Source organism: Megalopta genalis, chromosome 5 (assembly GCF_051020955.1).
Source record: "Megalopta genalis isolate 19385.01 chromosome 5, iyMegGena1_principal, whole genome shotgun sequence".
NCBI classification, from domain to species: Eukaryota; Metazoa; Arthropoda; class Insecta; order Hymenoptera; family Halictidae; genus Megalopta; species Megalopta genalis.
Genome location: NC_135017.1, coordinates 19,048,522 through 19,071,670, shown reverse-complemented (window position 1 = coordinate 19,071,670; position 23,149 = coordinate 19,048,522). Strand labels below are relative to the sequence as shown.

At 28.4% G+C, this 23,149-nt stretch overlaps 5 protein-coding genes across 6 annotated transcripts; 2 read left to right on the top strand and 3 right to left on the bottom strand.

Annotated features, from left to right (window-relative positions):
* Positions 1-144: 144 nt before the first annotated feature.
* rswl (tRNA methyltransferase roswell) lies at positions 145-1,922 on the top strand. Its single transcript, XM_033469273.2, has 3 exons — positions 145-843; positions 927-1,488; positions 1,563-1,922. Exons 1-3 carry the CDS (start codon positions 467-469, stop codon positions 1,842-1,844), a joined length of 1,221 nt encoding a protein of 406 aa, XP_033325164.2. The 5' UTR covers positions 145-466; the 3' UTR covers positions 1,845-1,922.
* Positions 1,923-2,421: 499 nt separating this feature from the next.
* On the top strand, positions 2,422-6,910 carry LOC117219796 (uncharacterized protein C05D11.1). The gene is made up of 14 exons (XM_033469239.2): positions 2,422-2,836; positions 2,962-3,203; positions 3,290-3,458; positions 3,551-3,714; positions 3,790-4,305; positions 4,389-4,643; positions 4,721-4,894; positions 4,977-5,213; positions 5,291-5,471; positions 5,537-5,789; positions 5,850-6,036; positions 6,123-6,266; positions 6,333-6,643; positions 6,787-6,910. The coding sequence occupies exons 1-14, from the start codon at positions 2,689-2,691 to the stop codon at positions 6,845-6,847; spliced, it is 3,042 nt and encodes a 1,013-aa protein (XP_033325130.2). The 5' UTR covers positions 2,422-2,688; the 3' UTR covers positions 6,848-6,910.
* A 156-nt stretch (positions 6,911-7,066) lies between these two features.
* Positions 7,067-8,612, bottom strand: LOC117219797 (uncharacterized). Its single transcript, XM_076521634.1, has 3 exons — positions 8,272-8,612; positions 7,519-7,855; positions 7,067-7,371 (listed from the first exon to the last, which is right to left on the bottom strand). The coding sequence occupies exons 1-3, from the start codon at positions 8,337-8,339 to the stop codon at positions 7,162-7,164; spliced, it is 615 nt and encodes a 204-aa protein (XP_076377749.1). The 5' UTR covers positions 8,340-8,612; the 3' UTR covers positions 7,067-7,161.
* A 247-nt stretch (positions 8,613-8,859) lies between these two features.
* Rab14 (RAS oncogene family member Rab14) lies at positions 8,860-13,610 on the bottom strand. Its single transcript, XM_076521633.1, has 7 exons — positions 13,232-13,610; positions 12,424-12,536; positions 11,638-11,764; positions 11,435-11,552; positions 11,161-11,279; positions 11,009-11,077; positions 8,860-10,936 (listed from the first exon to the last, which is right to left on the bottom strand). Exons 2-7 carry the CDS (start codon positions 12,527-12,529, stop codon positions 10,819-10,821), a joined length of 657 nt encoding a protein of 218 aa, XP_076377748.1. The 5' UTR covers positions 12,530-12,536; positions 13,232-13,610; the 3' UTR covers positions 8,860-10,818.
* Positions 13,611-15,293: 1,683 nt separating this feature from the next.
* Positions 15,294-23,147, bottom strand: mew (multiple edematous wings). 2 transcript variants are annotated; one of them, XM_076521622.1, is made up of 18 exons: positions 22,975-23,147; positions 22,400-22,527; positions 22,050-22,073; positions 21,159-21,262; positions 20,957-21,084; positions 20,657-20,865; positions 20,352-20,556; positions 20,124-20,267; positions 19,878-20,019; positions 19,539-19,807; positions 19,223-19,448; positions 18,907-19,138; positions 18,402-18,798; positions 18,084-18,313; positions 17,722-17,951; positions 17,545-17,639; positions 17,302-17,431; positions 15,294-17,213 (listed from the first exon to the last, which is right to left on the bottom strand). In XM_076521622.1, the coding sequence occupies exons 1-18, from the start codon at positions 23,145-23,147 to the stop codon at positions 16,983-16,985; spliced, it is 3,297 nt and encodes a 1,098-aa protein (XP_076377737.1). In that variant the 3' UTR covers positions 15,294-16,982. The 2 variants fall into 2 exon arrangements, with proteins under 2 accessions (XP_076377737.1, XP_076377738.1); XM_076521623.1 differs by lacking the exon at positions 22,050-22,073.
* Positions 23,148-23,149: the final 2 nt, after the last annotated feature.

The window sequence follows — 23,149 nt, the reverse complement described above, 5'->3', positions numbered from 1 at the left end:
TTACTCATCACAAATGGGATTGGACGAAGCCAATGGATTTCTATTGGCAATCCATTGGAATCGTCCAATACCATTTGCGAAGTCTCCTCTCCGTCACTTGGAGCAGATTCCGAGCAAAATCCCTAACATCATTGGATACACTAGATACCAATGGACACACTGATCTTGAGTGGAAATTCCAAGAATGGTCAAACGTCGAGAACTCTGCCCGCAACCACTCTCGCACGCCAACACCAACAATTGAGACGCCTCTTGTGGAGAAAAAGTGAAACTCCGTAGCCAGTTTCATAGATGCCGGTTTAAATCTTTATTCACGAATATTACCAATCTAACCTTAACCGCGTGTGCACATGTACACTAAAAAATTGGATTTGAGAAAAGAAAGATATAAATTCTGCATAATTTCATAGTTAGTATCTATATAAGTTAGTTTAATTGTTGTGCGATAAGTTTTTCAACTTTCAAGATGTTTAATAAGACATTTCGGGGATGTATTGTTATTTCGAGGAAACCTCATTTAAATACTTGTATTTCTATAATACAAAATAAAAGTGTAAACACAATATTTACACATTCGACACAGAAACACCATTTTAAATATTGTGCATTAATAACACGAACATACTGTGTACTTAATAAATCTATGGAAGTGAATCGACAGTACAGAGAAAACGATGAAAAGAAATTTCAAGAATTTCTTGCAGATCCTGAGAATCGTTTAATATTTCAGAAATTAGAATTAGAAGTAGAAAGCTATCGGTATTCAAATGGCAGAGTACCAACTGAGCTACGCCCTACAGAATGGTTACTGTTACTTGCAATAACTAGTAAATCACAAAGAAGGTTGTATAATATTAAATTTTATATTAAAAAATAATTTTAGTTGTATATATATATCAAGTCTAATATTTGTCTTGAATACTTAGAGGATTTTTAGAGTTTCGTTGGAGAATTGAACAAGTGAAAGAAGATGCAAAGAAAATGAAACAAATAACAGCAGATATAGAAAAACCACATGTACCAATAGATCAAAGTGGTGATATTATTCGTTATGGTTTACACTTTAACACAATGTTCATGCGTATAGCAAGTAAAATGATGAACAATTTTTACAATATGAGGTTAATGAATGCTATATTATATGAACCAAGAATAGTATATGATCTTAGTTATGACAGTTATATGTCAGTATATGAATCTTATAATTGTGCAAAGCAATTAGTGTTGGCATTTGCACAAAATCGAATTCACAAAAGTCCCTTCAATTTATATTTTTGCAATACTAATAAATCTAGTCTTGTGATGAAACAGATGCATAAAAATATACCAACAATATATGATGATAACTTCCCATTAAATGTTACTGAAAAATCATACTTAGATATATTTGACAAAGATAAATTAGTATATCTTACACCAGATACGAACCAAGTACTAAAAAAATTTGATGCTGATATGGTGTACATAATTGGTGGCATGGTAGATAAGGTGAAACATTTTATTATTTATTTATTAATGAATTGTGTAATTTGTTCTGTACTATCCTTATGCATATATTTCAGATGCATCCTAAACGAGTTTCATTTGCAAAAGCTAGAAGTGAAAGAATTCAGATGGCCCGATTGCCTCTATCTGAGCATTTGCCATGGGGGACTGGATCTACAAAGAATCTTCCTTTGAATCAAGTTCTAGCCATATTATTGGATCTACATCATACAAATGATTGGGACATAGCACTGAAACATATTCCTAGAAGAAAATTGAAACCAGCAAGACTTCTTGAAATGCGTAAGGAAATGGCTAAAAGACAAGAAATGATAGATTTATTAACGAGCTTGGAATAATTATTAGTGATAGAATTAAGTTGTAAAATGAAAAATAAAATGTATATTTAAATAATTAATACACAACAGTTCATTTTATATTATTATAATATTTTTTCATTTCTGTCATAATTTGAGGTTTGCTGAGTGACTGTTATAATAGAAGTATTTAATACATTTTTATGTGGTGTTCTAAACATAGAGAAGGATAGCGATTGAAAGTAAACACGTCCATCAAACATTAAAGAACTCGTGCAAGCTCAGTCTTTTAAATTTAACACTCAATATTCTCTTTCCATCATACGTAAAATAACACTTGACTCGCTTGTTTCGAAAATTTTAATAATTGTGGAAATGATCGCCGTCGAGAATCCTGTTTGGGGAAAAAGTACATGTTGAATATCGCATCACTTGTGTCAGGCGTACGGAGAGAGAGACTACGAGCACGATAAAGGGAGACGGTATAGATTTTTCGTCCGCGTGAACACACACACATAGAGCCCGCTGGTTTTCATTCTATCTCTCTCGATCATCTCTCGTTCTCCTTCTAAAGCAACTGCGCGGGCTTGGATGCGTATTAAAATACAGGTTGCCGCGGTGGCAGCACTATACAGGGCGCAACGAAAGCTCGGGCGTGAACACTCATTTTCTTTCTGGTAGAACCAAACCTGTCAGATCTCTGCAATTTAGTACAATATACCACCTGGTTTTTGCACAAGTTGGCGTACCGAAATCCTGAACTCAAGCTGTGTGCGAACAGTTTGACATCTTCAGTAAAGATTCTTCACTGGTGATAATAATACGTAGAATATCGGAAAATATATAATTTAACATAGCGCCTGTTAATAGTTCATCTAAAGAAATTATGGGATCTAACAATGAATTTCAATGTATACATCGTTTAAAAATCGATGATACAATACCAGTATATGTTTATAAATCTACAAATTCCGGAATTACGGTTTGTATAGCAGAAGTTGACGGTCCTGTTGTATCTGGCTATTTTGGCTTTGGTAATTTCCTTTGTTATTATATTCGTGATATTTTCTTAACATATGAAAATGATTTTAATCCGTTCTCACATGATATTTATACATTTATGTTATAATCATAATTTTGTTGATCATTTGGAAATTAGCTACTGAAGCACACAACGATGATGGACTACCTCACACATTGGAACATCTTATTTTTTTGGGAAGTGAATGTTATCCATACAAAGGAGTTTTAGATTTATGGGCAAATAGATGTTTGGCATCTGGCACCAATGCAGCAACCTTTGTCGACTTTACATATTATACTATGACAACTGCTGGTAGTGAAGGATTCTTATCCTTAATGCCTGTGTATCTCGATCATATTCTTTATCCAACACTTATGGTAAAAAAATTTAGTAATTAATATTATAAAACATATTCACACATCCATTTTTGGTGATTGTAATTGATTTATTAATATTTGAATAGGATTCAGCTTATGTTACAGAAGTACACCATATTGATGGTAAAGGTGAAGATGCTGGTGTGGTATATTGCGAAATGCAAGGTGTTGAACAAACAGGTGAATCTTTAGTATATACAGAACTATCTCGTGCAATTTTTCCTGGTCATTGCGGTTATAAATCTATTACTGGAGGTAAGACCTATTTATTTTAACATTTTTTTGTGCATATAATACAATAATATACATTATAACTTCTATTTATAAAAAACATTTTACTTTAATAGGAGCATTAAAGAATCTTAGAGAAAGTACTAATAATGAAAAAGTGAAACAATATCATAAAGACTTCTATAGGCCTGAAAATTTGACCCTGATAATAGTTGGCCAAATAAAACATGATGTTGTATTCGAAGCTCTACTACCTATAGAAGAAAAGATCATGTTAAGAGTATGTAAACAAAATGTTGTGCATCTTAATTAATTAATATTCTCAAAAAATTATATGATTTGAATAATGTTTTAGGGAAGTAGAGATTTATTTGAAAAACCTTGGCAAAGTCCAGTTCCAGCTCTTCTTGAAAGCAAAGACATAAATGTGCTTTATCCTTGTGATGATGAAGATAATGGAATAATAAATATTGCTTGGCAAGGACCATCAGTTGTTAATGATATATACAACGTTATTGCTTGTGATTTACTATTGAAATATCTCACAGACACTTCAGTTAGCCCACTACAAAAAGAATTTCTTGAAATTGCTGACCCATATGCTAGTAATATCACCTACTTTTCCTACGAATATTCAGTATCTCTTTTGTGTCTTGAATTTGAAAATGTACCAAAGTCGAAGATTTCACTCGTGAAAGATCAATTGTTAAAGACATTAAATGATGTGCATAAAAAAGGCATTGATATGAAACGAATGAAAACTCTTGCTCATAGGTGCATCCTTGAAAGATTAAGTTGCTTAGAAAGAGCACCTCACGATACAGTAGCAATGATGATGGTTAGGCATCTGCTTTATGGTAAAGATGAAGATGTAAGTAAATTTTATAATATACTATATTAATTTTTATTTGATAATGTTTCGTTGATACAACACCTAATTCTTCATAATTTTAGTTAGTTCGGAGATCAAACCAAATTGAAGATCTCAAGAAATTAGAAATGGAACCAGAATCTTTTTGGTTGGATCTTTTAAAAGTATGTTTGCTTGATACCCCAATGGTAATTGTTAAAGGAATTCCTAGTTTAGAAAAACAACATGAATTAACTGAGAAGGAGAAGGAACGAGTAGCTAAACAAATTAAAGAGTTAGGTGAAGAAGGTCTTCAACTGAAAGAAAAAGAATTAGAAGATGCTATTGCAAAAAATAATGTATGTAATCTCTTAAAGCTTAGTTGCATAAAAATTTACTTATCTTGCTTTTTATATTATACTTTTGTCTAATTTAGGTACCTGTGCCTGATGAAATGCTAAGTTCAGTACCTATTCCAAGTACTGATCTCATTAGCTTTCATCATATCAAAAGTTATACGACAGAAACATCACAAGTTGATTGTAGGTTTGTTTTATCGCGTTTACCGTTTTATACGTACTTGGATCATGTTAACACTAATTTTGTATATGTATGTATCAAATTATTTTACCAGCGTGTTTATAAATTACTCTATTTCATCATTTTATATGTAACTATACAATTCTTTTCAGTTGTTTGCTATCATGGATACATCGTCTGTTGAGAGAAAATACAGACCTTACATTCCTTTATTACTCGAAGTTATTATGGAAAGCCCAGTAAAGCGAAACGGACAACTCATTCTACATGAAGAAGTAGTGGCTGAACTAGAAGCAGATACAGTAGCATCTGATACCAGAATCGGAGTTGACAATTCTTTTAGATTTTCATGTGGATCATATAGCCATAGTGCTATTTTGATGTTGCATGTAATTCACACAATTTTTTTATATAATTTTAATATCATAACTATTGATTATATTAAATGATTATTTTCATTACTTAGCTAGAGATAGAAAAGTATGATAAAGGTGTGAGGTGGATGAAAGAGTTGTTATATGAAACTGAGCTCACATCTAACAGACTAAAGATAATAGCTACAAAAATGGTGAACGATGTAGCTCAAGTTAAAAGAAAAGGAAGTAAAGTTGTAAGCGACTTAATGAAAGGATTATTATATAACAAAGGTAAGAAAATATTCTTTTTGTAATCATCTATTCTTACAAACAGTTATATCATTTTTAACTTTTAGACAGCAATCAATTTACATCTAGTATGCTGCGACAACAAAAGTTTCTTACTAATGTTTTAAACCGTTTAAATGATGAAAAAGAAGAAGGTTCTATTATATCAGAAATTGAAATAGTTAGGAAGATTTTAACAACACCTAAAAATATGACAATGTACATAGCAACTAATGTGGACAAGTTGACTTCTCGAAATCCAGATGTATACAAATCGTGGGCCACCTGTTTTTCTAATCTAGAGACATTGGAAAAAACTAGGTAAATGTAATTTTTAAATTTTAGGTACATAAGTTTTAATTACATAATTTAATTGTATAGACTTGACATTATTCCGGACTCGATGCTTATAAATCCTCCACACGAAATTTCAATTAACGGATGCGTTACTGGATTAGGATGTATAGAATCCTCGTTTTTAATACAAAGCTGTCAATGTATAAATAATTATCAACATATAGATTTAGCTCCATTGCTTGTTTGTTTGCAATATTTGATACAATTGGAGGTAGGTAAAAACAAAATTATAATTATTCAATTGTAAATTACATTGTATTTATATATTTGGAATATATCAAATTATATTTTTTATAGGGCCCCATGTGGAAGCTTATAAGAGGTCAAGGTCTTTCATATGCATACAATATTTATGTTAATGCAAATGAAGGATTATTATATTTGTCATTTTATAGATCAACAAATATTGTTGCAGCATATAAAGAAGCTAAATCAATTGTGGTAAGTTTAGATTTTCATTAAGATTAACATTATCAAAAGATTAACATTATAATTTCTTTATTACAGAATACGCATATTACTGAAAATAAATGGGAAAAGTTACTTTTCGAGTCAGCAAAATCTTCTTTAATTTTTCAAATTATTGAAAAAGAGCAAAGCGTGGGTGATTTAGTAGAACATTCGTTATTATCTTATTTCAAAAAAGTGCCGCATAATTATTCCCAGCAAATGGTGCAACGTATATTTGCAGTAAAAATTGAAGATATGGGGCGTATAGCATCTCAATATTTACCACCATTATTTGATCCAATACAATGTAAAACGACAATTGTTTGCCATCCATCTAAAGTACAAGAAATAGGCGATGCTTTTAAAACGTAAGTAAATGAACTTCATATTTACATATTCGTAATACATACGATTATTTTAATTAATTAATAGTAATAATAATAATTAATAATAAAAACACGTGTAGTATATTCTATATCTGCATCTATGTCTATACATATTTCATTTACAGATTAAATCATGAGCTTAAATTGTATAACAGTCTTGAAGAAAACTACTTAAATGATTGGTAACTTGCAAATACGTTAAATTGTTCACTATTCTCTGTTACAAATAAAATATTATATTGTTTCTAATCACGTTATTATCATTAATTGCAAACTATACTTTTACACGTTTAAGAACTGCTTGCTGATGTTTGTAAGTTAAAATGAGAACAGAAATTGAATAGTTTTCAATTAGCTATTTTCGTAGAATTCATGTAATTTTATAGTGATTAAACTTTAACAAAATTTGTTGTTTTGATATATTTATGTAATCTTTATAAAATTACAATATTGGGTACACATATGAGTACAAAAAAGTCACATTTACAATAGTATGAATGTTATGATAAAGTAATATTTTCTATTTCTAATGATGATACACCACTTTGTTTAACTTTTGAATAAACTCCACCATAAACCTGCAAACCCAGCATTGTAATATTCCCAATATCTAATTGCTTTGCATCAGGTATTCCTCGTCCACGATAGTACGCTTTAAAATTTGCCAAAGGTAATACTACAGTTGAAAATATAGTATTTGACATTGGTGCCTGTATCAATAAAATGTTCATATTGATTCCAGATTATAAATATAAATACTATTAAACTATATCTTTGAAATGAAAACGAATGTTATATAACTAAATTTATAGTCATTTTTTGTATATATTATTACTTGAACTAATAATTCGATTTACCGTGAAAATCTGTTCATATGTTATATCTTCATTTGTATGGTGACCATTATCTCGAAGAACAACTTTGTAATTTTTATTACTACCTTGCCCTCTACAAGTTATTTCAATATTCTTAAAGTTTAATAAATTTAAATTTGTTCTCTTTCGTACTCCTGCAAAGCCAGCTCCATTTATTTGTGGACACAGAAGAGTAAAGAAAATTGCACGTTGAAAAACTTGAGTAGTTTGCAATGTCAAAACAGCTTTTGACATTCCCACTGTTCTAACAGTATCCGACATTTCCATCCAGTCATTTAAATTATCTATAGTTGTAAAATCAACAAGTATTTCCCGGGATCTAATGAGATATGTACAGAAAAACAGTAATTTAAAATATAAAATTTATATTTAAAAATAAAAGCGACATAAAGGAAAAAAAAATGAAAGTAAGACCCCGTTTTATTTGCGAATATATTGTAAATAACAAACATTAAAGTATATTGTCATATAATCTTTATGAAGTACAATTCGAATTGCTTAAGAAACAATTTTATAATTGTTTTTCATTGATATATTTAATTAATCTGTGTACACATTGCATAATTAAGTTGCCTTATATACATATAGACATCATTTGTTTGAATATGAACAACGACAGTAAAAGTTAACAGATTCGTACATAATTTTACATTCAAAATGTTAAATTAATAAATCATAAAATAACAACAAGACGTGGTATAATAAACACTCTTTTCCATTAAATAAATAACTTACCCTTTTATCATACCCAGTATCATAAATATTGAGAAACAGTCAAAGATGCAATAAAAATTCATGACCATTAATATAAATTGTATTGTATAACCTATATAACCTGTTCACAACAATTACATTTGCATCGTTGCATCACTTAATTTTAATTCATAGATTTCATTCATGTAAAAATACAGCGTAGAAGAACGATATAAATCAAGGCGGGAAAGTTGAAATTATTGTATATATACTAAAATCAATTACATCACGTAAATGTATTGCAGAAATACATACGTAAAAGTAAAATTGAAATAATTTTGTTTTATTAAAGGCAAAAAATATGTATATGTATTAATACAAATACCAAATGAAATAATAAAAGATAATATAATATAATGTTCCATATGTATTTAAAAGTAATTACTTAAAGTATTTACTTAAAGCATATGTTTATCAATTAATACTTACCTGTTGTATGTTTAAATTATGACCAAGGATAAGGTATACTTGTGCTCAAAATTTTTACTTTATTAGTAATGGGAAGGAGTTATTATATTTTGAGATGAAAATATTATAGCAAGTAATATTAATAAATAAAAATCTCAAATATGTAATTAATAGCATGTATATGTATATATCCAATGAAAAAGAAACATGTTTGTGTTTATTTTACATGTCAGTTTTCTCTTTAGAATATATATTGCATTATGTATATAATGAGGCATAGTCAAATTTATTTTAACTAGTTTAATCTTTTCGTGACAGACAAATACTTTTACAATATATTAAATGGAATGCAAGTGTATTCATTTTTAAATGAACTTTTCATTAGCAACAACTAATTTCAGATCTTTAATTAAGAGTAATATAAATAATAGTAATTAGGTATATAAGAATTACTTATTCTTTTATTGTATTTGGAAAATGATAAATAAATTACAATTAGATTGCGGATCTTCATGCATTTATAACTAATTTTGTTCAGTAAAATCCAGTAAAATAGAAATTTTAAAAAAGTTAAACATAAATTTAATACTTTACATAGCAAAGATATTTATCGAGATAATAGGTTTTATCTTCTTCATTCTTCTTTGAATCAATTAGTTCTTCAAAATGGGAATTTGCATAAACATCCGCAGTCTATGTATTTATCATCTATTTACTAATATTTTTCCTAATTAAGAAGAAATAATGAATAATAAATTAATTTGTATAAAACTGAACATAAAATCCAAATGAAATAATATAATATAACATCATATTATAATACATGTCTTATTATCAGCAATTATTATTTAAGTCTTGGAATAATGTTAACCATAACAATAAGCAGTGTCCTCTTGATGGGAGCTTGGTCTTTATAATTCATGACAATCTAATATCATTTATGTAAAAATTGTTATCATACTGCCCATAGAGTAAAAATGGTCCCAAAGAAGAAATTTGTTTGTGCACACTGTTTATGAAATAGGAGTGCATATGGTTAGTGTAATATCATAGCTAATGAAAAGACAAATTTAAATATATATAATATGTTGACATTCATACATTTGGTAACTCCCACTGCCACTGCCGTTCAAATATTTGTTTTTAAACTTCTCTAAAGAAACATAATTCAAATTGAGTATCAATAACTACCATATCATTTAAGAAGTTACTGTTTTTTATATTCTAGTTTTTGGCAAAATGTAAAGGAAAGAAAAATAAGAAATTGTGCTAACATGTACGTGTCTATTCTATACGACAAAACTGCTATCGGGAGAACACTGCAAACCTTCATTCTTTCACTAACTTCAAAGTATTGCAAAATTAAGAATTTTATTTAGAAATAAAAATTTGTCGAGCTCAGAATAAAATATATAGGTTTTTTTTATGAAAGGTTCATTTGATATAAAAGCAGGATTGTAGTTATGAAATAATATAAATGACACTAATTTTGTTTCACTATGCCATTTTATGACAGCTGTTTGATGCTACTCAGATGTGTAGATGTGTTACCAACAATTTTTTGTATCTAAGCTTATAGTACAGCTTCCAAACTGTAAATTAGATAACGAACACCTTCAGATATACTCAAATCTTGTTACATAAACGTACTTTACAATGGTAGATATTTATCTTATTCAACTGTGTCACATTCATGTTTATCATATTTTCATGTGATTAAGTAAATATTTCGTACAATGCACTTGTACATGTGTATCATAATGTTCGCATGTGCAACATATTGTTTAATATTTAATTTTTGTATGAAACAAATTATAATATCTATAGGAAATGTATGCAAATCACGACAATCATACAAAAGCTGTAACATTGAAGCAAAATACAGAATTTGTTTTCAATACAATTTATACGTATACGTTTATACTGAGTCATGTGTTCATATCATATGTTTTTGTAAATTAATTATAACTATAAAAGAACTGATGTTTATTAAGTAGATTTGTCTTATTAAAGGTTAAGGGATAAAGATCAAAGACTATTTGCTTGCTATGCTTAGTATAAATCATATATGCATTAATAGTACCGATGATTTCAAATATCTATATACAAACAAATAAAGACCTAACAGGAGCAAGAATCTTTTCCACCTTGTTGTTCATTAGATACTCCTTGAAGATTGGTACGACCTGGTTGACTTGGATTGTGTTGAACTCCTGATTCTGCTGCATTCAAGTCCAAGCTATAAGCATGAAATTGATGTATTGAAATTATTCACAAAAACAAAGAGAAGTATCACTAAAATTATACCCACCGTCCATCTTGTATACTTTGGAATATTTTTTTTGCAGTTTCCAAAAAAGCTTCTTCAACGTTATGCCCCCTGATAAAAAATATAAGGGGTACACTATGGATTACAGTTCATAATTACTTACACTTAATTTGTGAATACAATTAATAACTTACGTTTTTGCACTAGCCTCTACAAACATGAGACCATTTTCATCTGCAAATTGCTTTGCTTCTTCGTAGGTAACATCTCTTTGACCTTCCAAGTCACTTTTGTTACCAATCAAAAATATAACCTGTAAGTGTAAAATGTAAAGGCCTTCGCTTTCTATGTTGTAAAAATGTCTTATATACGGAATGTAAGAAGTATATCATTCAACGTTTGCGCATCAATCGTAGTTACACTTTACAGACATAAATACCATTATGTAAAATATCATATTTTGCATACAGTGCTTGGATTAGTTAAATTCCTTGTGTCTGTAAGCCAGCTGCTAAGATGATTGTAAGTTGATCGACGAGTAATATCATAGACCATTAATGCTCCGGCCGCACCTCGATAATAAGATCTATAAAACAAGGTTGATGTGTACTTTTGTTTTACTTCAAAATTCAATATTACAGAATTTAAAAACCATAAGTATATGGTAATACCTTGTAACTGCCCGGAAACGTTCCTGTCCAGCGGTGTCCCATATTTGTAATTTTATTTTCTGCCCTGCCACTTCAATAATTCTTGTTCCAAACTCTACACCGATGGTATGTGGGCAGTCTGCCATAACTAAAATATAAAACGTATATATAATAATAAGACATTAATAATAGATGAATAAAATAATGAATTTTGAATGATTTTTAGAGAACTTATACATATTATACATATATATAACAAACGCATACGTCTATAAATTAATTTTATTTGAGATTATAGTTTTTCTAAAATATTGGTAAATATTGGCTATGAAGATACAATTATTTAGATAAGACATTTTTTTAGTAGTACAACAATGACTTTTCCAATATTTTAATATACATATAATTTTTTTAATATATACATATTACTACTGTATATCATATTAAATTCTTATACTTAAAATCTGTTTGGTTGAAGCATCTGTTGTTAGGATACAAATTGTTCAGATAATAGAACATTCCCATTAAAGTATTTGGTTACAGAATTAATAATAATTTTCATACAAATTGAACTACTATAATGTTTTCATAAAGCTCAATTTTTGAAGTAACTGTTAGAAATATTAACTTTAATAAATAATTGTCATTTCTAAAAAGAATTATTCTAATAGAAGGATATCTATGGTTTGGTTACAAAGTGAAATTGAGTATGTGCTCAACTTACTGCTACAAATCCAAATACATACACATGTTTTGGCATATCTTATACGTATGACATGCTTATACATTTTTCATAACAAAACTTACATTTTTTTTCTGTAAATTGATGCAATAAACATGATTTTCCTACTCCCATATCTCCTATAATGATATACTTAAAGATATAAGAGTAATTGTAAGGACCAGTTGACATTTTGTACCTGTAAAAAAGATAATCTGATATATTTAATACTAAACTGTGATTTTATCATTTTATGCACAAAAATATTTAAACTTTTTATCAAAAATATATAATGTCTTCAGAATCAATTCAATCATATTGAAACCTAAGTATCATTTTGAGAATTCTAACAATATTTTTAAATATACTTCTTCAAAATTATTACAGAATTAACTTAATTTACCCTAGTACCATTTATGGTTGTATAATATACATAATTTCAATGCCTAATACTACATTATATGTATGGACTAAACTAACGAATTTGATAAACATTTTGCAAATCCAATAGATGAATTCATTATAGAATTACCTATGTATAATATCATTATAGCCCCTACAATTGTTTTTATAAATGCTTATGTTTTATAGAAGCATATATAGATTAACAAAGTAAAATGAATGGATTTTTTTTCAACATGAAGATTGGAATTTATACAATTATACAGAATTCATATTATTAGAAATGACATTAAGAACAAGACAGTAACAGTTTATAAGTTCTTTCCTATATTGTCATGAAGCGATATTACAATAGTAGGAAATCGGGATATAAATTGATAAGATAATGTCAGGTATTAAACTTATAAATATAATCGTTCATAACTTAATTTTCTAATGACAACTGTTCAATAAAAAAAAGTTCCTGATGTCAACAATGCAGGTTACACTTACCGTTTTACAGCTGTCTATTATGAAATATTTTCTTATAATTGAATTACGAGGATTTCTAAACACTGTGGCTGCTACATAAACAATAGGCACTTGTACGGAATGTACAAACAACAATCGTAATAACGTAAATGTATTAGAGTTCTTTATATCACGCGCAATATGGCAGGTCCCTGTCGTTAATAACGATGGCGGAGAATAAACGTCAAACCACCTGTCACTGATTTTGTAACTGCCCTATGTACTGACTCACACCCATATGTGAAACTCCAATCTTTAATAAAGTGATAAAACTGTTACAATGACTAAAACAAAAAAATCACTCGTGAATACATATAAATGTTTTTTTATTGGACAACTTTGTTAGACCATAGAAAGGTAGGAAGAGATGGGTATCTGTCTAATTATAATTGACAATAATTTTACAGATACGTACAAGTGTTCACCAATCATTCTTCTAGCTAGTGTATTTAAATCAATTTTAATTACGTGCATATATGTACATTTGGCAATGAAACTTCAAATATATTAATATTACATTAACATTATTTTAAGTGTATATATTATGTGTCTACTTATATTATTGATATGGTACTCCGTACAGTTATTATAAAGTAGTCAACAAATCACCAAAAAAGTGTATACACATCTATATCTTCCAGAAACTTTGTATAATAGTTTTCAATTTTATACTTATTTGAAACAATACTTTATATATAGTTTGTACGTAGCATATATGTACATGCATAGAATTATGATGAAGGATTTTAATAAATCATGATTTCTTAGTATTATAGATATAAAAATTGCATTAATGGTCTAAATTAAAATTATACATGATTGTGTGTACACATACATAAGTATACATACAATTTATATGCATTGTACGTATTCCCCTTATAGCATCGCGTGGCTTGGGGAACACAATGTGACAATCAGAATCAGTTAATAGTTGATATTACTTCTTTAACCTATTTTTGATTGGTTACTGACTCGTGGCAGGAAATGAAAAAGGAAACAGTATACATATAAGGCTACGCGGCAGTACACATAGAAATACTGTCTTAAATTAAAAGGATTAATTACGCCATAATTAGTGTTTTTAGGCGATCCTGCATTGTGCATACGTGGGCAATTGTGACGCCTCTTGTGTAGAAAAGATGAAACTTCGTTCAGGGTTCGTACAGCGCCAATTTGTTTTGGCTAACAGTTTGAACGTTTTGCCACTTACTTTACAGATTTCACCGCAAGTGACACCACTGTTTGGCTAATAGTTTGAGTGTTTTGCCACTTACTAATTGGCGCTGTACGAACCCTGAACGAAGCTTCAGTTTTTCTCCGTAAGTGGCGCCATTGTCATCCGTGTATGCAAAATGAAAGGTCGCCAAAAAATACAAATTATGGCAAAATTAGAACGTAAAATATTAAACCAAGGGCATAGATTTATTCAGGAGAATCTGCTGCATCGATATTGTGTGACAAAAGCTGATAATAACAACGCAAAATATAATTAATTAATATAATAGTTAGTCAAACTTCAAAGTGTAATTAATTATGTTTCGTAATGTTGTCATTTTCTTTTTGTATGCAGTATTGACACAATAGATCTTCCTGTATAATTCCGTACTGTTGGTTTAATTTTTTATATCCTAATTTTACCATAATGAATGTTTTTCTGCCATGGGGGACGGAGGCTAACGTAAAGATTATTGAAATATTTTAAAGATTAATTAAAGTATATTAAAAAACTAAAAAACTTACAATATTCATTAATCGAGATTATATAATATTTTTTTGTTGAACATTACACAAATTTTATAAACTGAAGAGATCTCGCAAATATTAATCTCATAAAACAAATTTTATTTATAAAATAATATAGCTTTATATCTTTATTCATTGTTTATAAAAGAATATTTTAGAGCTGATAAGGACTTACATAATAAAAATTGTATGAATTGTATGATTTCAGTATACATATGTCTTTGTTTCCGTTTACATTGAATTTCTTAAATTACAATATACAGCTACCTTTAAGTAGACAAATAATAATATAAATGAATAATAATATTGTAAGGACTTTTTATTAAGTACTTCTGTGAAAATACCAAAGATTTTCACCTTATTTCTCCTTTTTACAAATACATTTTAGGGTAGTAGTATATAGCCAGTAATGTAAATATTAGATAAATTAAATTATTTTAATATAAAATATTATCGTGTTCGCAGATTAGTATATACATATGAAGCAGTTAGTGAATTTTTTAGTTAGTAGATTAGTTACGATTTATATAAATAATGTGGAAGTTATATAGTAGATAATATTAGATTCATGTTACTGTGAAGAATATACATTGTAAACTTTTTCTTTCTTACAATTAATTCCTTGCATGATTGTTTTTATGTATGTTTAGGATGAAACTTAGAATAAAACTTTGCTGTTTGCTAATTATTACACCAAAGATGATATAAATATTTTGAGGAATGTATTTTATAGTGAAAGAATTAGTATACAAAGTTTTGTTTTACTTGGAGTTACCATATTTTAGATAACGCAATCCAAAACATTTTGTGGAAAATTAATTTCAATGTTAGAAAAGCCTATTATACCTATGGTTTGAATAAGTTTCATTAAATGGCAGTTGAAATAATCATAAGTACCTCTTTGTACATTCAAACTACTTTTAGGACTTAATTAAACCTTTATATAGATAATAATTTATTCAATAAGTTTAAAATAATTCGAAGGCACACGTTTATATTAAAAATAATTATACATACTAGTATCACTAGTATGCTGGTAAAATTGAAAAATTAATGATTGAATAATTGTAAATCTAGAAATTCTATAAACTACTCTTAAAATGTAATATTGTTTTATAATCCAAATAAAAAATAATTTATTTCCATTTCATAATATAAAGTATATGTAATAATGTGTAATATGGATAGGCAAGATGTCATATTTTTTAATTTATCGGAGATTTTTCTATTATATAAATTAAACAGTTTCATAAACTACAAAATTAAGTTATATAACATGAGATTATATAAATGCATTAGACCAAGCTGCACTTTGTTTAATGTGTTTGTGCGTTTACGAGACTATATAAATTAAGCAGCATTATTGTCGAAAAGTATTCCTTTACCATTTCGATATCTTTATAAATGCAGGAATAAAGGCATATAAAATTGTACCAGTAACAGTCTCACAAATGATTTGTAAGATGAAATATTTGAATACTTATGAACATATGCAAAATATTGCATGTTTATCAATAGTGGCAGTTAAATTGAAATTAATCTGTTAACCATTAAAGTTATTCATCGAAATTATGTTATATTTGTCGAAAAATTGTTAGCATTTAATTATATTTTAACATCTATGCTAACATAAGTTGCATTATCATTGTACCAATATAGAAATTCATGATTAAAAAACTAAATGGTTAACAGCTTATTTGTATAATGAATTTCAAAGTAATAAATTTAATACATTCTATGTCAAAATGCAATTAGGAGATTTCACATGTGATTTGAAAAATATATATGTATATATTTATAAATATATCAATATATCACAATCTCGTTTTTAAACTTCTTGTATTTGACTATTTCAATAGTAATCTATCATTTAGCTGCAGCAGTCATCCTTTGTTATTTTTCATTGTAAGTACTATAAACTTAAGTAAACATGCAAATATATGAAAAACATTTTTAAGTATATGATCAAAATGAACAGGTATTATAAATTTTAACGTTTACATAACGCTTCACTTTCTGGATTATCATCCCTATGTTTTTCGAGATTTCCTGACAGTGTAGGATCTGGTCGCCGTCTTTTAAAGAATCCAAACTTTCGTAGAACTAAGGTAAGTATAATAAGTAATATCAAACCTGCTACGACAGCTCCTATAATTATCTCAATGGGTATAGATTCCTTATCTTGCAGATCAATATGATCCGGATGTACAGTCATCTCAGCCTGTATATTAAAATATTTGAAATATAAATTTCAGAAAATATAATGAAATTAATACTTCAAATTGATAACTATAAAATGTAATCCTTACAATTGCAAAATCATCTTTCAAATTTTCTTGTTGGATTTCAACATTTGAAGGTATAACTATTTTCGCATTAGAAGCTATTTTTACATCATCCACTTTAGGATAATCTTCTACAAGTGTAGAATTCCATAATCTAGAAAAGATAACAATATCATCAATGCAAAAGTTAAATTTATAATAACGGAAAATATTTTGTTGTTTTTATTATATTTAAACATCGCTTTTATTTATAATATTGAATATTACCTTGCTTTAACAGTTATTATTGCTTCTTGTTTTCTTTGTAAATTATATATGAAGCATGTAATATCAAAACATTTTGCAGTTCCTGCTTTGCAATTCTGTAATAAAATAAAATGCTTTCGAATAAATATAAATAAATACACGGAGTACTTCTTATTATACATTTAATAAGTTACGTACTATTGAAACTATTTGTCGTCTATTACCGTCGCTATCAATCATTGTTCGTGTATTAACGACTTTTTCTGTATCTCTTTTCATTCTTACATAATTCGTGTCGTTATTAGTTGTAGGCGGTGTAGATATTGCAGATTGAAAGATATTGATATCATCATAACTAGCACTATCTTGTAATTTTAATGGATTAAACTGGTGATCTGGTGGCAACGTGCATACGCCATCACCTAAAGCTATAATATGAGATGAATAATAAAATATTCATTTAAATACTCAATATTAAGTAATCAAGAAAAAACATTTTCAAGTTATAATATAACATGCATACATGTTTAATAAATTATATAATATTATTGCTGCATCACCTTGTACACTTGGCATTTCTTCTAAATACAAAAGCCATTTGCCATGAGCCTTGTCATTTGCCACTTCGTAAGGCCATGAAATTCGAACTTCTAAAGTGCTTACCCTCCAAGGACCTTTATTAAATACTTGATAAATATGTAAAACTTTTGGCCCAACTTCATTTAAGTGTTTTATAGCTGATTCGCCCACGACTGGCCCACCATAGTAAACCCATGGAATTTTTACACTTCTGCAATTTTTATATTTCGCGTGTAAATAAATATTTCATTGTTTATTATATCACAAATTTTTATTTGTAGTAAAAATTTCGAAGTTACCCTTTAATTGATAATTCTGCACATTTAACTACTGTTGCTTGCAATCTTGTAGGCTCCTTTTCCTTTATTTCTTTTGATGTAGAATTTGCGAATATTAGAAATCCTAATTTCGATTCGTTATCTTCCAATTCTTTAGGATCAAATCTTACTTGTATATTTACCATTTTATCTTTCTTCAACGGGTTACCAATGGTACAAGCCACTAATGTAGTATTATGCAAATTGCAAATTACGGAATCATTACTTTTAATAGCGATGTAATTCAAACTATGCGAATGAACGATGAATAGTTGAGCTTCATATGCTGATTCTCCGATATTAGATACACTTACATCTACCACAACTTCCTCCCTTTCACCCAAAAGGAGTTCATAGATGTGAGGTTTCTCAGATGAAGCTTAACATATAAATAATATTAATTCCTTTTAAATTGCTTACATACTTATTGTTTTTTAATAAAATTAATTCTGAGATTATAGTATTTTTATTTAATTAAAGATTATACCTGATAAATTTAATCGAGCCTTGACTTGCAGATCACTTTCACAAATATCATTATTACCACAATCTTTTTGAAAAGTTGCTTCAAATATGCGTGCAGCTTCTTGCTGATTTAAGATAGGATAATTTTTTATATCAGGTAAAGGTTGCCCTTCAGCTGGCATGATTGGTTCCTCTTGTATTAAAGAGTAATTTAACCGGAATTTAATTGGTGATTGAATGTCGCGTGTATTTTCCTTAAAGAAAGAAAATGTAGAAATTTATATAGAACAATATTATTTATGTCCATAATATTGCAATCTAATAACAAATATAATTACCTTCAAATAAATTATTTCTTTCTGACAATGCTCAAATTTTGTTGTGTCTAAAGTAACTGTACGATTTATATAATGTGGACGAGAATTACCAGCGCCAAACCATACTCTTGAGAATTTTTTAATCCCCGTGTAAGTTTCGGCTTCAATGTAATAATTTAGTTTTAAATTTTGCATATCCTCTTCTTTTATAAGAGATTCTGTTTTACAACAAGCTTCAAACGAAAAACTGCAACGAATTCACTTTGTATAATATTTCACTTTGTATGAAAACATTGTTATAAACGTGATGTTCCCGAAATTCGTAAATTATACGTACCATGTGTAATTTGAATCAGGGTCTTCTGAACATCCAAATTTATTAGGATCGATAGGTTCTATTCTTTCCTGATATGTACCATTTCTTTTTAAGTAGCGGATATACGTGGTGATATCAATAATCTTTTTTGAACGAAGAAGCGCTACGGCATCGTTTTCATAAGCTCCAACCAACAAATCCGAATATCCATTTTGATCCATATCAATTCCTCCACTTAATGAGTAACCAAATGTTTGTAACGGTTGTGGCATATCATCTGCGTGTATTACCTAAAAATTAAGGAAACTTGAAACAATATTTTACAACTTTACATATATTTACGCGTGTATTAAATCATACCTGTGATGGCACTGTAATTATTCCATTTTTGGCACCTAAGTATATATACACCGTTCCCTTTTCTTCATAAGGTGCTCCAATTGCAATATCCTCGTATCCATCTTTGTTCAAATCTCCCAAATTCGTTAATGCAAATCCGAATCTATAATTCAGTTACATATTATTACATAGTATCACAATTCTTATATATCTATAAAAGACTTTATAATAACTTAATTGGGACACCCTGTACAGATGAATATTTACCTTGATTCCTCACGACCAACAAGTTTAATAGGTTTACTTTTTTCAGTATCCTTGAAAGATTTCTGCAATGACGTATATACATATACAGCACCTCCTTCTGCTTTATTGAAATAAAATGGTGCTGCAACTATAAGATCTGAAATTCTGGAAGAAAGGAATACGAAAATACTAATGTGTAGTAATTAAACTATGAATGTTTACAAAACACATTTATGAAAAGAAATATACTTGTCTCCGTTAACATCCGCAGACGTAATTTCATATCCAAAACTTGACGCAAATTGTTCGCCATCTAATACGAGAGCTACGTTCATATCTGGTTTATAATCTTGTCGTGTAAGTAAAACAACTTGACCAGTTCCATTAGAACGTGGTGCTCCAGCAGCATATGCCAATCCATTATTAAAGAAATTCCCCACAGCAACAGACATTCCTACAAATTTAAGTTGTATTTTTATTGTTATCAAAATAATTTATTTTTATAAATAAATACTGAAAATAATAAGGTAACAAAATATAATAGAAGTACATACCTAAATAACTGTACTTGCTGACAGGAGAAGAATCTTGCATTGGAGCATTGTAAACAGTACTTTCTCTAGTTAAAAAGTCGTCTGAAATTGTAAAAAGATATAAAGTTCCCCTCCATGTATGTGGACCTGGTGTACCAATTACAACACGATCCTCTGCAGTAAGTACACCACTAGTTCCGGCTTGACAGTATCCAAATTGTTCATGAGCTCTAAAATGTGAGAAAACATCCTTATCTAATTGTATAATGTACACAAATTGTGAAATATATATTGAAATATATATTAAAATTTTTATATTACTTATTTGTTGGTTTTCCAGAGCAAGGTTTTTTTAAATCTTGATATTTCAAGTCTTGTGTTAATATATAACATTGCCCTTGACCCCACTGTGAATCTGCTGTTTTCACAATGTGTCTGTGTGCACATACCTACAAATATATCAAAGCTAATGAATTAAATACCTCATAACAATAATAAATATTATATGTAAAGGAATATGTACCATTACTTTGCCTCCTGAGCCCTGACTACGAACTGTTACTCCCAACCATTGATTGTTTTTTATTTCATCATTTCCTGGTGGTTGTAAGTCATCGGATTCCGAACCTGAAAAATTAAAAATGAACTGTTAATTAGTGACATAGCTCTTGATTTTGTAATTAATTTTCCAGAGTATCCATGTTTAAGAATAAATTCAATCAGGTAGTACAAATAAAATATTGTATCATTTCAGTTTATTTAATCTAAGTAATTCCCTTAAGCACAATTCAAAAATATTTGAGAACATTATATGCAGGTATTGCATTTAATGAAAATTCTCATTATGTAACAATGAAGCCATAAACTATAGATGCATATTATAACATGTTTTAAAATGAGAAAAAACATATTAAATCATTAGTTATGTATGCACATATTTATATTTAAATCATTGTAACATGTTTAAACATTGATAACAAATCATTTCATACAAATTATCATGCTGAAACAAATGTAAAATATATATGAGGATCTACTGAAAATAATTAAAAAACCATAAAATATAAATATACTATGCAGAATAATAAGCACATGAATGTAAATTTTATTAATAGCAAACACAATATCATTTCAGATTTTAATTTACATACAAATGCCAACACAAAAACGTTCCATAGTAAAAAAAGAGATGTCACAACAAAGTGAAGTTAGAAATATTTTTTGTCAATAGGATATTTGTTAGAATAAGACCATTTTTAATTAATTTAATATAGTTTAGCAATTCGTACATTAAAAAATGTCATGCTAATGCAATAATTTTCATAACAAATGTCCAAAAATTTTGCACAGTCAATAAAATTTTGTATAAAAATGGTAAAACTGCCCATTCAAATAACTCCACTCATCGACTTACTTGAATCATACAGAACTGCCTCTGCTGCTCGTTAACCAACACATAATTTAACAAAAAAATAATCTTATTATGTATACAACATCAAATAAAGCTCAATAACTTAACAATTCCATAGAATAATAACATTAAAAATGACATGCATGTTGAATCAATGTTCATAAATATATAAATAAATTCTTACAACAATGAATTTCTTGATTAAGTCGAATTTATTTATCTCTTAATAATGTTATGCACACATTACAGTAAATCTAGTATCTATATACATAGACATCGATATGTTCATGAATATAAGACTTGAAATGACAAAGAATCCTAAATTCATGAATATATTAAAATTTTGTACGTACTTATTCTTCCATCTGTGATCACTTGAGTGCAATCCCTTTGATATGTTGTAAGTGGACATTGCCACAATGCACCAGATCTGTTAGTATTTGGTTGTCTGTTTTGATCCAATGGAGCACCGATTAACATCCTATGAATTAAACAAAATTACATTTGTTATTATATAAAATATTTAAAAAAATTTTAAACAATTTACGTTACGGAATTGTTGATATGTGTACTTATATAATTATTAAAACATTAAATATCAAATTTATTTTCATTTTTCATGGGACCATATAAATATTTCCTACACGTTTGGTTCTGCACACATGTCTGTTTTTATTGATACTTTTGAAAATTTTCATGGAGATTAAATTTTGTTTACACTAAATCTATTCAACAACCATCTAAGTATATTTACTAATAATTTTTTTCAGTTAAAATCTTTTACTGATGTGGATATATAAAGTTTTATTTGAAATTTATCACTGTACGAATAATTTCCATACTAACTATACGATATAAACATGTTAAGTTCTTATAATTGTTATAATGATTTCAGTTATACTATACAGAAGTGATGAATGATCCTTACCAACTTTTTAGGTTTTCTGAACCATCCTCTGGAATTTCTTGATGTTCAGCTACAGAATAACCGAAATAAGAGCCATTCAGTCCTCTTTTGATAACAGGTATTCTTGGCTCCAAATTAAAAGTGTATACTAAATATACATTAAAAATAAACCAAGTTAATTGACAAGTCTTCATTT